This window comes from Typopeltis vanoorti, chromosome 17, assembly GCF_054136105.1.
Source record: "Typopeltis vanoorti isolate ZY-2024b chromosome 17, IOZ_Tvanoo_1.0, whole genome shotgun sequence".
Classification (NCBI taxonomy): Eukaryota; Metazoa; Arthropoda; class Arachnida; order Uropygi; family Thelyphonidae; genus Typopeltis; species Typopeltis vanoorti.
Genome location: NC_143565.1, coordinates 54206611 through 54224868, shown reverse-complemented (window position 1 = coordinate 54224868; position 18258 = coordinate 54206611). Strand labels below are relative to the sequence as shown.

The 18258-nt window shown below is 36.5% G+C and overlaps 1 protein-coding gene across 1 annotated transcript in view; it reads left to right on the top strand.

Moving 5' to 3' along the window:
* LOC150097399 (proteasome activator complex subunit 4-like) overlaps positions 1-18258 on the top strand; it is a 646748-nt gene that overhangs the window by 124457 nt on the left and 504033 nt on the right. Inside the window, exon 12 of the mRNA XM_090407543.1 lies at positions 4389-4575. Within this exon, the coding sequence (XP_090263669.1) occupies positions 4389-4575 (187 nt within the window). The remainder of the gene's footprint in view (positions 1-4388; positions 4576-18258) is intronic.

Sequence of the window (18258 nt, the reverse complement as noted above, 5' to 3'; positions counted from 1 at the left end):
TGCCTCTTTAACTTCCTGTGTCCACCAGGGAGTTCTGATTTTTCTATCCTTGCACACAACCTCACCACGTGCCTCTCTGGCAGAATCAATCAATGTTTTCTTCAGAGTTTGCCACTGAATCTCCAAGGTTTGATTCCTGTTCTCAAACTCTTTCATTTTCTTTTCAATAATCTTTCTGTATTCTATAGTTCACATCTGAGAGCTGCTCAACTTTTATTCGCTTTAGAACTTTCTTACATGTTATTCGTTTCAATATGAAATTCAATTTTATCCTGCTCAAGACTAAATAGTGATCACTTTCAATTTCAAATCCTCTGTACACTCTGGTGTCCTGCACCAGGGAGAAAACATCACTATCAACAATAACATAGTCAATGAGACTTTTCTTATTCCTAGCCTCTTCTCTCCATGTGAATTTGTGCACATTTTTATGTTGGAACATGGTGTTAGTAATAACCAGTCCATGTCCTGAGCAGAAATCCAACAGATATTTGCCATTATTATTAGCTTTGCTCTTTTCTCCAAATTTTCCCAAAATATTTTTGTATGTCTCACAATCATTTCCTACTCTGCTATTTAGATCCCCAACAAGGACCAACTTTTCATTTTTCATTGTGTCAGTTGCTTTTTCTAAAGCCTCAAAAAATTCCTCCACTTCTACCTTAGTAGAACCTTCTGTGAGACCATAGGCACAAATAAGTCTCATTGTCCAGTTCCCCAATCTCATATTTGCCCACATTACTCTACTTGAGACTGCCTGCCATTCAAGAAGATTAGCCTCATATTTTGTGTTGAATACTATGGCTACTCCTTCTTTTCCTTGATTGTCATTGCCTGAATATAACATTTTGTATTTATTGCTCAGAAAGATCTCACCAGTTTTGGTCTTTTTTTGTTTCAGTCACCCCTATTATGTCGAATAAATATAGAATAAGATAACATATATAAAAATTATTTTACACAATTTTGTATGACAATTTCTCATACTTTAGGAACAGCAAGAACGTCATTACGGCTTAGATTTGGTCTGTGAAGTAGGGGCTTCAGCACTTTCTTTATATAAATGTTCATGTTTATATAAAGATCTATGTAGAAGTTTTGTCTTTTCCCAATGGATCCTATGGTTTGGGTTTTCAAATCCGTGTTGAGCTAGGTCAGATTTCCGGTTTGATAAGATGGATATGGTCTTGATGTTCCGAAATGCGTTTATGAACAGATCTACCTATCTGTCCATAGTAAGACAATTTACAGGAGCATGGAACCTCTTACATGCCACGTAGCATCAGAGGTGAGAGTTGTCTTTAGGAGAAGGTTATAGATCTGGTTGACGGGTTTGTAAGTAGTAGCAAGTTTGTATTTCTTCATAATTTTTGAAAGACGTTCCGAGATGCCTTTGACATAAGGTATGGGAATCCTATGGGCTTGTTCTTGTCTACGTTGATGTGTGAAGAAGTGACTGATGATTTTTTGAGTTGTTTTAAGATTGTATCCATTTAGTATGGCTGTATTTTTGATTATTTCCAATTCTTGGTTTAGAAATTCTTCAGAGGAGCAGAATCTGTGTGCTCTGGTTACTAATGATTTAATGATGCCAGATTTATGGGATGGACGATGAGCAGAAGAATTGTGAATGTAGCAACCTGAAAATGTCGACTTGCGATAGACAGAAGTGGAGGTGGAGCCATCTTCTTTTCTTTGGATGTATAAATCCAAAAAGGAGATACCCTGTGGAGATTCTTTTTCTAGCGTAAATTTGATGCAAGGATGAAGAAGGTTTATTTTATCTAGAAACAGGTGTAGTTCTTGTTCAGAATGACCCCAGACAACAAAGACATCATCGACATATCATAGCCAAATTTTTGGTTTGGGTTTAAACGTGAAAATTTTTTCTTCAGGGTATTCTAGAAACAGGTTTGCTAAGTTTGGTGATAGGGGTGACCCCATTGCTGTTCCTTCCTCTTGCTTGTAAATTTTTTCTTTCCAAGTGACATAACCGGGTAACCAGACGTAATAACAAATTTGAATAATTCGACAACATCAGATGGAAATTTTTGAGTTAACATCTCTACCGTTTCCTTATGGGGAATATTAGTGAAGACGGAAACAATGTCGAAGCTAATTAGCATGTCAGTTTCCAACAGTTGAATGTGTTTTATTTTTGTGTGAAACTCTGTGGAATTTTTAATTGATGAGGCTGAGTGGCCTGTGTGAGGACGGAGAAGGTTAGATAAAAATCTTGATAACTTGTAAGTCAGGCTGCTAATAGAATCCACGACGGGTCTGTGTGGAACATTATTCTTGTGAAGCTAGGTAAACCGTATATTCTAGGAAGTCTAGCATGGTATGTCCTGAGTTTTTTTTATTGTTCCCCACACATCAACCTAGATAAGAACAAGCCCATAGGAGTCCCATACCATATGTCAATTGTTGTTGGAAACTGACATGCTAATTAGCTTCGATATTGTTTCCATCTTCACTAATATTCCCCATATTCTGAACGTTTTTCAAAAATTATGAAGAAATACAAACTTGCTACTACCTACAAACCCATCAACCAGATCTATAACTTGGTACCTTCTCCTAAAGACAAACTCTCACCTCTGATGCTATCTGGCGTGTACAAGGTTCCATGCTCCTGTAAATCGTCTTACTATGGACAGATAGGTAGATCTGTTCATAAACGCATTTCGGAACATCAAGACCATATCCGTCTTATCAAACCGCAGAAATCTGGCCTAGGATCCATTGGGAAAAAAAAATTCTTCTACATAGATCTTTATATAAACGTGAATGTTTATATAAATAAAGTTCTGAAGCCCTACTTCACAGACCAAATCTAAACCTTAATGATATTCTTGCTATTCCTAAAGTATGGGAAATTGTCATACAAAATTGTGTAAAATAATTTTTATATATGTTATCTTATTGTAATGTAATCTGTTTTTTTTTCCCCCTCCATATATATTTTAATTTAATTCTATAACATGCTTCTGCACGCATATTGGGATTCCATTGTAATCATGCACCATAACTGTATGTTATTCCTAGTATTGTTTGAATTAACTACTGACGATGTCCTAAGATACTTAGGATGAAATATTTACTTATTAAAACTTATTACTGTGGTTATCACGTGTGTTTGTTTAGTCATGAATTCTCCACAGGTTTCATTGTATAATAAAACCATTTATTCATGTTTCGTATAGTAGGATTCATAATTATCCAGTTGGATAATTATGAAACCTCTTGGTGAACTTGTGTAGCTCAGTCAGTAAAGGTGGTGCCCTTTTATTGGAAAGATCTGGGATGTGAAGGATGTTAAGTTAGCCAGCCTCATACAGTGGTAGCAGGGATTTTCCCTTCTAGAAAGTCCATCTTTTCATTCTGCAAGACAGAGAATATACAGAACCGATACACATTCAAAGTATGCAAAGAGAATTTACTGCCCTCTCAGGGCATTAATCAGGTTTTGAGCCAAGTTACTTGTCTTACTCAGTACCTAACGTGTGAGAAAATTATGAGATTGAGATAACTCCTGGTGACATTCTTTAACATGTCAGCCATGAACTTTCTGTTCTGATTTGAAGCATGAAGCATCGAGGTCCTCAACTCTGCTATAAGATCATTTAGCTAACCATCACAATTGATACTTCCAACTGAATTCTGTTCACAGTAATGCTTTAAACTACTTGTTTATTATTGAAGAGTGACTGGACATCTTAATTAGCATCATCACAGGCAATTAGCTTTCTGAGAAAATATTTCATCATTGGAATATAGGTCTGTGGGTGCTGGTCTGTTGGTTTTATTAATGATGGGAGATGTTGATTACCAGAGTCTGGCATATATAACAAAGTTTTATTATAAAGATCACTATTGGTTCAACAACTTTTCAAGTTTTTTTACTACCATTCATTAAAAAAAAAAAAATCTGGGTTTGCATTTGTGTGTTTACATGCTTCTACATTTGGGTAAGTAATTTTATCAGATGTTTACCTGGCTTCAGCTTCAAACTTTTGAAGGAAACTTCAAATTTCCTTCTTTCTTATTAGAGTATGGCTGTATTTCTGTATGCAAAAATTACAAATATATTGTTCTCATATTTGCATTGTAAGCTATTTCTGTTTTTTAGTTATAAGCATAAACCTCATCTAAATTTATGCTTATATATTAAACTTATGATAACTTTAATATCTAAACTCTCTTGTCTCTCAAGAAGAAAAGAAAAAGTTTTATTTCATTTAAAATTCTGGCTGTCTATTTTATAACATTTAAAAACAAAACTAACGGCTTGGTTATATTGGGTATTTGCAGCTTAGAGAAATTTACCTGCTTTAGTAATGTGCATTAGTCATGAAAGTTACAAAACAAATACTTTGTGCTTTTAGGTTATACTCATCTTTAGAAACTCTGACCGAACCACATCGATTGACTGCTGCTATGCATTGTGTAGTAGCTGTTGCTAGGTCTCTTGTTCAGAGTAATAAATTCTTTCCTGAAGGCCCATCACATGTCATTCCTCTTTTTATGGGTTCCTTACCTGGCATTGATCCTAATGACATCAAGAAATGCATGGTAAGATAATTTAGGGAACAAAAACGGTTAATATATACAAGGTTATTTAAATATTGCTTCAAAACTTTCAAGATGTATAGTTTAAAATTTATATATGGTCCTTAAGTACAAAAAAGTTTTACTGGAAGATATCAAACTTAAATGTCATTCATTTGTTCATTTTGGCATTCTGGCTGCCGGGGGTATTGTTATCAGTGTTGCATCCCAGCTGGGCCAGGATCCTTCCCAATTTTCTCTACTCTTCTCTGTCTCATGTACTGTTCTCATCCTCTGTCTTCCTCTAGATTCAAACTGTAGTGAGGCCTGTCCATCTGTCATCTTTCATGTTGGCTACACAACTAGCTGAGTTCCATTCTAATTGTTGGGCTTTTGGAATAACATCAGCCATTTTTGTGATCTGTGTAATGTCTAGGCACTTTTTTTAAGCCTCTCTGCTTTTTGCATTCTCAGAATGCTTCTTTACATTGCTCTTTGACATATTTTAAGTTTCTGTTTTTTTTCTGTCAGATTCCAAGTTTGGACATCATATTTCAATGTTTTGGCAATAATCTCAATTACTCTAGACTTCCACAATCTTCAGATTTTATATAATATCTGAAGCCTTTCCCATACTCTTTTTTCCATTTCTAAACTTTTTTAATAGCTTCTAGAATATTTTGCCACCTTCATGATATTTATCGTTTGTATTCTTATTGAAGTCCTTCTATGACCTCTCTTCGGCTATTTTTACTCAGAAATTAAGTTTCTTACTTTTTTTTTTTTTTCTTCTGTATTCTTTCAGGTCTTCTACTGTGACTTACTTGATAATAACTTTCATTACACTTTGTTCTCTTCCAGGACTGCTTCTTTAACTTCTTCAGTCCACCGTGAAATTTGGATTTTTTTTTTTTCTGTCCTTGCTAACAACCTCATCATATAACTCTCTGGCTGAATCAAATCATTGTTCTCTTCAGAGCTTGCCACTGACATGTCAAGGTTTGGTTCTTGTTTTCAGTTTCTTTCATTTTTTCAAATCTGAAAACACACACCCCAACTCAACATCACCAGAGTTAAAGATTGGTACTATCAACATAAGAAGCCTGAATAGCAAAGAAATGGAGCTAGCTAAGGAATTAGATAAGTACCAGATCGACATAATAGGGGTGACTCAAACAAAAAAGACAAAAACTGGTGAGATCTTTCTGAGCAATAAATACAAAATGTTATATTCAAGCAATAACAATCAAGGAAAAGAAGGAGTAGCCATAGTATTCAACACTAAATTCAACATTCTTAATAAAGATCTATATTTAAGTTTTGTCATCGGGAAAAGGCATATGACAAGGTGCCAAGAGAGAAGCTATTCAATATGCTACAGTTATATGGTGTCAATGGGGCATTATATTAAGCAATACTTAGTCTTTATTTGAGTTGTAAGGCAGCAATTAGGATTGAAGGAAGTATAGGAAGATGGTTTAATGTTAAATCTGGTGTGAGACAAGTATCATTACATGTACATTATCCCCTCTGTTATTCATTATCTATATGGATCACATTATGGAGGAATGTAATATTAAACATGATATCAAAATTGGAGATGTTAATGTCACCTCTTTGCTTTATGCGGACGATGTTATATGTCTGAATAAATCTGCTACAAGTCTGCAAGATTCCCTGACTAAATTGAATAACTGTTGTAATAGATATGGTATGAAGGTCAGCAATAAAAAAACAAAGTCAATGAAAATAGGCAGAATCATTGAAAATGTCAACTGCATTTTGAACGGAGAACCTGTGGAGCAATACAACATTTCAGCTACTTAGGTACGATTTTTAGTGAAGATGGTAAATTAAATATGGAAATAGATAACAGAATCAACAGATAACAAAGCTGGTATGGATGGAAGTCAATTGAATAAATTCATATGGAATAAGAGAGAAATTAGTCGGAACACTAAATTAGCTGTATACAAGACAGTGTTCAAACCAGTTTTAACTTATGCATCTGAGCGCTGGATCAGAAGTAAAACACTTGACCAAAGACTAGAGACTGCAGATATGAGAGTCCTGAGAAAGATTAGAGGCTTGAACAGATGGCATCAATGGCAATATCATATTAAAAACGAGGATATTAGGAAAGAACGTGACATTGTCAGCTTCCAGGAATGCGTTAACAGAACTAATCTCAGATGGAATGGGGGAGGAAAGAGTAGCAAAACAAGTGTTCTCTGCTAGGTTGGCAGGAAAATGACCCAGAGGAAGACCAAGATATAGGTTGATTGATACTGTACAAAGTGCCTTTGACGATAGAAATATAAGATCAGATAATGTTGGAGTCTTGTCAAGTAACAGACTGATTTAGTGGAAAATTGTAGATAGGAAGTTAGTAATGATGTAAATTTTTCATGTAGTACTATCATATCCTGTACACCCCTTGAGGGTACATGGCAGGAATTTGATGATGATGAGTCTATAGTTTATTTCTGAAAGCTGCTTGACTTTTATTATTTTTAAAACATTGTTACACACTTTTCTTTTCAGTATGAAAATATTTTTGTCCTTATAACTGAATGATCATTTCCTGTTCGCAATCTTCTGTAGACTTTTGTCCTGAACCAGCATGAAGATATCACTATTAACAATAGCATAGTCACTAAGAATTTTTATTTCTTGTGTTTTCCCTCCATGTGAATTTTTGCATTTCTTTTTATATTGGTATATGTTGTTAATGATGACTAGTCCGTACCTCAAACAGAAATCTGACAGGTACTTACTATCTTTATTAGCTTTATCCTTTACTCCTGATTTTCCCAAACCATTGTTGCATGTCTGGTATTCATTTCCTACTGTACTGTTTAAATCTCCAACAAGGGTGAGCTGTTCATATTTATTTAGTCATCTTCCTTCTTTAATGACTTGAAAAATTTCTCCATTTCTTCCATTGTCCATATGTAACATCTTATGTTTATTATTTAGCAGAATCTCATGCTTTTGTCTGTCTCAGTAACACCAAATATACCAACATAGTACTTTTCTTCATATTTATGAATTTAGGGACACAAAACACACATGTCGAAAAGATTATTTTACTGATTTATAATAAAATAATAACTTTACGTTTCAACCCCCTGTATTGAGGTCATCTTCAGAAGGATACATGTGTATAAGAAACAAGCTACATGCCATTGCACTCTATACAGGTAAGGTACATCTACGTTGTTAACTAATCTTTTTTCTTAGCCAGCCCTCTAGTGATTAAAAATAAATAAAAAATAAAATAAAAAAATAAAAAATAAATAAAAAAAACTACAATAAACTCTGCTAAAGTCCTCACATGCTAGGATTTAATTGTTTCTTTAATTTTTTAATTGTGTCTTCCGACCATGTGTTAACTGATTTAAGTAGTTCAGTAGTTTTCTTTTTGTTGCGTTGCGTGGGGTGTTGTAATTTGCCATTTGGTAGGTGTTGTGGTTCGATACCAAATGGTTCATTTTTTCAATGTAGGTTGTCCGATTTAAAACAACAGTGGCATTCCCTTTATCTGCTTTTGTGATAATAATGTCACGGTTATTTTTTAGGGATTTGAAGGTCAGTTTATCCGCTTTGTTTATACCATATGTTATTGCTATTGCTATACCATATGTTAGAGGCATTTCAGAAAAAATAGACAGAACACTACACAAATACAACATCAAAACCATCTTTAAACCCCTTACAAAATTAAGACACCTACTCAGTTCTTCTAAGGAGCCCCTGCCACACCTAGCCCACCCAAAGGTTTACAAAATAGATTGCACATGTAACATACCATACATAGGGGAAACAGGGCGAACCATCCCAATCAGAAAGGATGAACACAAACGTCACATAAAATACCTTCATTTTGGAAAAACCGGCCTTTCTGACCATGCACTCCAAACATACCACAGAATTGATTGGAAAGGTACCAAGACCCTACACCACACCAAAACCTGGTTCGAGCGGAAATTCAAGGAAGCATGTGAAATGCTTAAACATGATCCAAATCTGAATAAAAATGATGGTCTAACCATTCCAAGAATGTGGAGGACCCATCCACAACCTTCATAGCAACCACAAGGGAAAAAAATCTCAATACAAGAAAACTTGGTGTGGTGTTTTTTTTTTTTTCCCTGAACATTCAATAGCAACCTGTACTGTACAAATCCAGAAGATAATCGTAATATAACAATATAAGCTGTATAATTCCAGAAGAATCCTAGCATGTGAGGACTTTAGCAGAGTTTATTGTAGTTTTTTTTAATTTTTTATTTATTTATTTATTTTTAATCACTAGAGGGCTGGCTAAGAAAAAAGATTAGTTAACAGCGTAGATGTACCTTACCTGTATAGAGTGCAACAGCATGTAGCTTGTTTCTTATATACATGTATCCTTCTGAATATGACCTCAATACAGGGGTCGAAATGTAAAATTATTATTTTATTATTAATCAGTAAAATAATCTTTTCAACACGTGTGTTTTGTGTCCCTAAATTCATAAATATGAATGCTGATCACCGTGTAACCTTAAAAGAAATAGTACTTTTCTATTTCTTCTGCACTTTCCATTCTTACCTCTTACATTAATGGTGGCTATCTTCATTTCTGATTATGTTGATTTGGAGTTTGTTCCATGCTGACTTCACTGTTAACATTAGTTTCCTGATGAAAACAGGAGAGACATTGTTCATCCTGGTGATGCCTCAGTTGGCATCATCATTTTGCTTTGGTTTAAGCCAATAAAGAATATAATTTGGCTGGATCCTATATTGCCAGCCCAATCCTCATTCATTCACTCATCCACCTGGATGCTCATTAACAGGAGGATTGGATATTAGCTCAGAAGCCTCAATGGTTCTTTGCATTCCTTAAAAGGCTGTGTGAAGGTCTCCTCCCATTTTATTTAGCTCTTACTATAAGGTACCTAACAAACCTTTCAGTGCTCAGATATCCCAATTTATAAGTGCTTTCATGATCAGTGCTTTAAACACTGATTTCCTCATATCTTTCTGGGAGAAGAATAACTTTGTCAACTTCAATGTAACAAAAAGGAAGATGCAGCTATGCTCTTTCTTGAATTTCATAGCAGAAGAAAGATTACACTTCACCTTCTTTCACCTTTGATAGTACCAAGATCTCTAAAAAAAAGATCAGATCTCCTTTTTGGGCCGACTTATGCCTCTAGCCTTTTCTCACATATGCACATCACATTCATGGCCTCATCCACTTTCCATAAATACTAGATGACCTTTTCCACCCAAGGTATTTCTTATTTCTCACTGTACAAACTCCTAACGCTATTAATTCCCAATCCACTCTAATAATATTGTTCTAACATGTGGGGTGATGCATCAAAACTTCCCTAAAAATGCTTGATGATATCCAGAAGATGGCAGCCCTGTTATTTGGTAGGTTACAGTTTTTACCTAGGACTACAGCCTCAGTTGTGACATCGACAGGTTCCTTCTTAATCACTTGCCAATGCGTGGTGCTGGTGTGCTTTAGATTTTACAACCTCTTGTTTATAGGATTGATAAATAAATATATACAGGGATCCTCGACTTGCATCGTTTCGACTTTACGGCACTAATCCCATAAATAATTTAAAAAATAAATTTTGACTTGAAGCAGCGCGATGGAAAATTCAAACATCGCGGGCAAACTTGTTTGTGAGCGTGGCAGAAGAATATGCTGTTACGCGGCATTTGTTTGGGAGAGGTACCGTTGTTTGGGTCCCAGCATACACTCTTTGGGTACCACGTGCTTTGTTTACATCTGCTCTCTCACTTTTGTGTTTGTGTTTTTTTGCGACTTTTTACCCTTCAATATGGCTCCCAAACGTAAAGCAGACTCTTCCAATAGCAGTGTGTTGAAGAAAAGGAAAGGAAAGCCATTGCATTAGAAGTGAAATTAGACATTATTAAAAGGACAAAAAAGGGAGAAACGCCAACGAACATCAGCCACATTGAACTTAAGTCATACCACAGTCAGTACTATTATCAAAGGTAAAGTTTGCATCCTTGAACACGTGAAAGGATTGGCACCCATGAAATCAACTGTGACGAAAAAACGTAGTAGGCTCATGATTGAGATGGAAAGGCTTCTTGTTCTTTGGCTGGAAGACTAGCATCAACGCTGTATCCCAATTAGCCTAATGTTAATTCAAGAAAAGGCAAAAAGATTGTTTGAGGCATTGAAAAGTGAAAGGGGGGAAATGAGTGCAGGTAAAGAGTTTAATGCCAGTAAAGGTTGGTTATAGGAACTTAACCCTCAAAGACTTTTGGAAATCATAATGCATTTATAATGCCATACAAAACATTGAGCATGCTTGGGATGAAGTGAAGCAGACAAATTTGTATGGTGTGTGGAAAAAACTGTGTCCCCAGTTTGCAAATGATTTCCATGGCTATGAGAAGACAGTTGAGGCTGTCACAGAGAAGGTTATTGCGCTGGGGAAGCAAATGAATTTGGAAGTGTAGGCCGAAGATGTCACAGAGCTTCTGCCATCTCATGGGGAGAGGTTGTCAGCAGAAGACTTCATTCAGTTAGAGAAGCAACTGATTGAGAAGGAGGAAATGGTTCCAACCCCTGAACCCAGGAGATTCACCACCAAGGGCTTGGTGGGCAGAAGGTTTAGCCCTCATTGAGGATGGGCTGGCAAAGTTTGAGGCTGAGAATCTCGACACTGTTAGGTACACAAAGGTCTTCCGAGGGGTTATGGATTACCTGCGGTGTTATAGGGAGATATACGAGGAGAAGAGGATGGTATCATTCCAGACTAGCCTGGAACATTTTTTCACGAAGGTAGAGAGGCCTCAGCAGGTGCTGGTACCTCAACTGTCTCTTCAGTTCCTCTTCCAGCCTCTCCATCTTCTTCAGTTGCACCTGCAGTATCTCCTGCACCTTCTGCAGCCTGTCCTGCCTCTCCAGCCTCCTCCTTCCATTAAGTCAGTCTCTCCCTCCTTGCAATGCCCCTTCCAGTGTGCAAGCCAACCACAGGATAAAAGGTAAAGAATTGTTTTCATTTTTGTTTTTAGTTTTTTTTAAATCACCTGTACAGAATGTACAGTTTCATTTGTCATTTTGGGGATTGTTCTCATTTCTGTGTTTGTTTTTTTATTACAGTTTCATTTTTATCATTTCGGTACTATACAGTAATTATGTTCTCCCTTTCATTTTCCTATGGCCTAGTTCTGTTTCTTGATATATACGCAGGTTAGGTAAGTAACTTAGGCTATGGTAATTCTGACTTGCATCAAAAATCGCCTTATGCCGGTCCGAAAATGCAACATAACTTGAGGACCCCTTGTGTATATACATATTTATAAAATTAAAATTTAACTAACTAGAACCTGAGAAAGTATAACAAAAATCTTTAATAAATCACGACTAATTTTCATCGGTGTTCCGACTTCTTCAGGTGAGAAAGAAATAACATCATCATCATCAAATTCCTACCATGTACCCTCAAGGGGTGTACAGGATATGACAGTACTACATGAAAAAATTACATCATTACTAACTTCCTATCTACAATTTTCCTCCAAATCAGTCTGTTACTTGTCAAGACTCCAACATTATCAGATCTTATATTTCTATCGTCTAAGGCACTTTGTACCATATCAATCCACCTATATCTTGGTCTTCCTCTGGGTCATTTTCCTGCCAACCTGGCAGAGAACACTTGTTTTACTAATCTTTCCTCTCCCATTCTATTTAAGTGACCATACCACCTGAGATTAGCTCTGCTAACGCATTCTTGGATGCTGACAATGTCAAGTTCCTAATATTCTCATTTTTAATATGATATTGCCATTGATGACCTTTCACGCCTCTAATCTTTCTCAGGACTCTCATATCTGCGGTCTCTAGTCTTTGGTCAAGTGTTTTACTTCTGACCCAGCTCTCAGATCCATAAGTTAAAACTGGTTTGAACACTGTCTTGTATAAGCTAATTTAGTGTTCCGACTAATTTCTTTCTTATTCCATATGAATTTATTCAATTGACTTCCCACCATACCAGCTTTGCTGATTCTGTTGTCTATTTCTATATTTAATTTACCATCTTCAGTAAAAATCGTGCCTAAGTAGCTGAAATGTTTTACTTGTTCCACAGGTTCTCCATTCACAACACAGTTGACATTTTCAATGATTCTGCCTATTTTCATTGTCTTTGTCTTTTTATTGCTGACCTTCATACCATATCTATTACAACGGCTATTCAATTTAGTCAGAGAATCTTGCAGACTTGTAGCGGATTTATTTAGAAGTATAACATCATCTGCATAAAGCAAAGAGCTGACATTAACATCTCCAATTTTGATATCAGGTTTAATACCACATTCCTTCATAATGTGATCCATATAGATAATGAATAACAGAGGGGATAATGTGCATCCTGTCTCACACCAGATTAAACATTAAACCATCTTCCTGTACTCCCTTCAGTTCTAACTGCTGACTTACAACTCAAATAAAGACTAAGTATTTCTTGATATAATGCCCCATTGACACCATATAACTGAAGCGTATTGAATAGCTTCTCTCTTGGCACCTTGTCATATGCCTTTTCCAAATCGACAAAACTTAAATACAGATCTTTGCTGTATTCCAATGCTTTCTCGACTATTTGTCGTAAAGTGAAGATCTGATCCTGACAGCCTCTATTTGGCCTGAATCCAGCTTGTTCTTCACCAAGCTTTTCTTCAACAATTCTTCTCACCGTTTCTCAAGTATACTTGCATAAATCTTGCGAGGAACACTCAGTAGGGAAATACCTCTGTAATTCTCACATTCAGTTTTATTTCCCTTCTTATATATGGGTACTATGAGAGCTCTACTCCAATCATCGGGAATTCGTCCCTCTGTCTAGGCTTTCTGAACTATGCAGTGCAGCCACTGTAAGACTCTTATACCGCCATACTTCAGCATTTCTGGTCGAATATCATCTACTCCTGCTGCCTTTCCACATTTCAAGCCTTTGATGGCTTTTTCTACTTCAAGTATGGATATGTATTCCTGACTGCATGCCTGGTCAGTGTTTTTTATCACTGTGCTGTCAGCTTCATACTTCAAGGATATCTTTTTCTCCTGTTTTCATGTCACCTTTATCATCTCTAACTCCTTTTACAGCACTCTTTCCTCCATTCCTAAGCTTCTTCAACAACCTCCAGAATATTTTGCCACCTTCTTGATATTTATTTTCTATATTCTTGCCAAAGTCCTCCCATGACTTTTGTTTAGCTAGTTTTACGCAGTGTTTAGCTTTCTTACATTTGTTTCTGTATTCTGTAAGAGTAAAAGCTGACTTATTTGCCAGGAACTTTTGATATGCTTTCTCCTTTTCCTTCACCGCCTCTTTAACTTCCTGTGTCCACCAGGGAGTTCTGATTTTTTTATCCTTGCACACAACTTCACCACATGCCTCTCTGTTAGAATCAATCAATGTTTTCTTCAGAGTTTGCCACTGAATCTCCAAGGTTTGATTCCTGTTCTCAAACTCTTTCATTTTCTTTTCAATAATCTTTCTGTATTCTACAGTTCAAATCCGAGAGCTGCTCAACTTTTATTCGCTTTAGAACTTTCTTACATGTTATTCGTTTCAATATGAAATTCAATTTTATCTTGCTCAAGACTAAATAGTGATCACTTTCAGTTTCAAATCCTCTGTACACTGTGGTGTCCTGCACCAGGGAGAAAACATCACTATCAACAATAACATAGTCGATGAGACTTTTCTTATTCCTAGCCTCTTCTCTCCATGTGAATTTGTGCACATTTTTATGTTGGAACATGGTGTTAGTAATAACCAGTCCATGTCCTGAGCAGAAATCCAACAGATATTTGCCATTATTATTAGCTTTGCTCTTTTCTCCAAATTTTCCCAAAATATTTTTGTATGTCTCACAATCATTTCCTACTCTGCTATTTAGATCCCCAACAAGGATCAACTTTTCCTTTTTCATTGTGTCAGTTGCTTTTTCTAAAGTCTCAAAAAATTCCTCCACTTCTACCTTAGTAGAACCTTCTGTGGGACCATAGGCACAAATAAGTCTCATTGTCCAGTTCCCCATTCTCATATTTGCTCACATTACTCTACTTGAGACTGAGTGCCATTCAAGAAGATTCTCGCATTTTGTGTTGAATACTATGGCTACTCCTTCTTTCCTTGATTGTCATTGCCTGAATATAACATTTTGTATTTATTGCTCAGAAAGATCTCGCCAGTTTTGGTCTTTTTTGTTTCAGTCACCCCTATTATGTCGATCTGGTACTTATCTAATTCCTCAGCTAGCTCAATTTCTTTGCCATTCAGGCTTCTTACGTTGATAGTACCGATCTTTAACTCTGGTGATGTTGAGTTGGGGTTTGTTTTTTCAGATTTGTTCCAGTAGCTGACTTTTCGCTGTTCGCCCTGGTTCCCTGGCGAAAACAACGGGGCCTTGTTTAACCGGGGCGACGCCCCAGCCGGCATGAAATTTTGTCATGTTGTACAATAATTTTTTATTTTGGTTTAACCAATAAGAATACAATTTGGTCGGCTAAATCCCAAATTGCCAGCCCATCCTCGTTCGGTCGTTCAGTATCAAAGTAGATACCCAGCAGGGTGCACCATGAGAAGGTGAGGATTGGACATTAGGTCAGAAGCCCTGGTCGGTTCTCCGCATTCCTTTAAAGGCTATGTGGAGGTCTCCTCTCAGTTATACAGCTTTGACCCTTAAGCACCCCTTAGAAATAACATAAGACTTATAAAAATGACAAGGTAAAAAACATGGACTTTCTAGCTTAATAAAAAGAAGCAGAATAGTAACAGTCATATTTGAATAGGTGACCACGTGCTACTGTTGGCATGAGTTGAATGTGTGTGGTAGCTAATTTTGGAGTGCCAGTATTGGATTACTGCGCTATGGGAATCAGGCAAATTGTAGCTTAGATTGCTGTTCATATGTGAAAGGTCTAGAACTATTTCTTTTGATTCGATAATTCGTCTTTCAAATTCATCCTTGCATATATATATATAAATTGGTTGTGCGGTCCCAATCAACTTGGTGTGGCCGTTCTTCGAGGTTAGAGTTTGCAGAGAAGAGAACATGACTGGAAAGGGCACTCGCTCGTGTTCTACTGTAGGAGATGTCACGTCTATGTTCCTCAAGACGAAGTGAAGCAGATTTATCTGTCTGGCCAAAATAAGGTCGACCACAGTCGCACATAACTTTATAAACACTAGGAAAATGCAATTGGTTGTGTTTTGGTTTTGGTCGACTCAGAAAAGAACAAAGTTTTGGCAGAGTAGTATAGTCGGTCTTTATGTTGAATTTCTTCATAATCCTAGATAGTTTTGGGGTAAGAGAGCTGATAAATGGTAACTGTATATGAGTGATAGGGTTGGAATCATCTTCTTGTTGAGGTTGTTGGCGTGGTCTCAAACATTTAGTGATGTTATGAGATGAATTTCCATTATTTAAGAAGGTGTTTTTCAGGAAGTTAAGCTCTGTTTGAAGGTCTTCTTCTGTGGAAGTGAGACATCTTGCTCGATGGGCAAAGGCAGAGATGATGCCCAGTTTCTGAGGAGGGAAGTGATGAGAAAAGTCATGCAAATATCTATCAGTGTGGGTAGTTTTTCGAAAAATTGAAAATTTAAGACAATCAGGTAATCTACTGATCTAAGGACAGATCTAAAGATCAGTAGATTGACTGTAGATGTAATTAGGATTGACTCAGTAGGAGTCAATCCTAATTACAACAACATACACACACACACACACACACACACATAGAGTCCGTCAAAAAAATTTATATCTTGGTCTTCCTCTGGGTCTTTTTCCTGCCAGCCTGGCAGAGAACACTTGTTTTGCTAATCTTTCCTCTCCCATTCTGCTTAAGTGACCATACCACATGAGATTAGCTCTGCTAATGCATTCCTGGATGCTGACAATATCAAGTTCTTTCCTGATATCCTCATTTTTAATATGATATTGCCATTGATGGCATCTGTTCATGCCCCTAATATTTCTCAGGACTCTCATATCTGCGGTCTCTATTCTTTGGTCAAGTGTTTTACTTCTAACCCAGCTCTCAGATCCATAAGATAAAATTGGTTTAAACGCTTGTATACAGCTAATTTAGTGTTCTGACTAATTTCTCTCTTATTTCATATAAATTTATTCAGTTGACTTCCTACCATACCAGCTTTGTTGATTCTGTTGTCTATTTCCATATTTAATTTACCATTTTCGCTAAAAATCATGCCTAAGTAGCTGAAATGTTTTAATTGTTCTGTAAGTTATATACCATATCTATTACAACAGTTATTCAATTTAATTGTTGTTATTCATATAACAGTTATTCAATTTAATTAACAGTTGTATTTCATTTATAACATTAATCACATTTGTTATCCTAGCAAGAAGATCATTTAGAAAACAAGGCTTTTGTTGAGGAAACTTCAGTTTAAACATGTCACCACAGCGAAGAAATCTAACGGGGGGCACATCTGGGAGGGAGAGTAACCTCCTTTGATCAATCTTTTGGGAAAAGCTTCATTCAGGCAAAGTGTTAAGGTACCTCATCTTGCCTAAACTCTCTTAATTGCCTCATTTCAGGAAGAAGCTAATTCTGTAGCATGTTCAAATAAGCCTCACCATTCACAACAGTTTCTTCAAAAAAAAATGGACAGTTATGCATGATTTTCTTAGGTTAGATGTTCACTTAAGTAGAATATCTTTCATGTTCCCAATCTTCTTAATCCCCCCCCCCCAAACATGGTAATTATACCTATTAACCTAGCTGCTGGTGTGAAATTTTGCATGTTTCACACCTGCAACAGCAGCAGCAGCAGGTGAGGCTGATGAGCATTATTTTCAACTTCATGTTGTTGAGTTTCTATAACTTAGCCAGTATCAATAATACCCTCTGAGTGAAAAGACCTGGGATGCAAAAAACCTGGGATGCACTGTCTAGGATGCAAAAAACCTTTATAATGACTTTTCAGCTTGAAGTTGAGTTAGCTAGTCTCATTTGGAAATGGCAGGGTTTTTCCCAAGATAAACATGTAATTAACACATGATACACTGGCCTCTTAGCTTTAGTTGCTTTGGCTGTAATTCCAGACATTAGCAACATCATCAGCCGTATTCACCTTTGGGCACAAGCTATGAAAAGGTGTGGAAAAAAGTCATGTGGCTGCTCTTGACATTTCCAGGACATTTGGTCAGGTTTAGCATAGAGACCTTACTAAGTGATGACATAGTCTTGTTTGCTTTTCCTTAGGCCATTTTTGAAAATATGCTGAATTTTTAATTGGCCAGTGGTTGGGGAAGGGGGGAGGAATATGGTGTGAGGGATAACAGTCCTGATACCAGTAAATGCTCTTTCAGTGATTGACTTGGATCAGAAGTGTGGATCAAGAGAGGAGAAACAATCATCAGACAATAGAAAAGAAATGCAGAAATCAGGGTAGACATCCCAATTAATTGTACCATTAGCACCTTAGGAAATATGGACAAAGTAATTTGCAGTCACCAAGAGGAGAGCTGACATATTTGAAGAGAGAGTTGCTTTATAAAAGGTCCAGGGTGATCTCATTGTTTGGTTAATACTGTCTTGCTTATGAAATAATTTTGCAGAATATAGTTTGGATAGAAATTACAATGTATACTAGAATATTAATTATAAAAAAATTAATA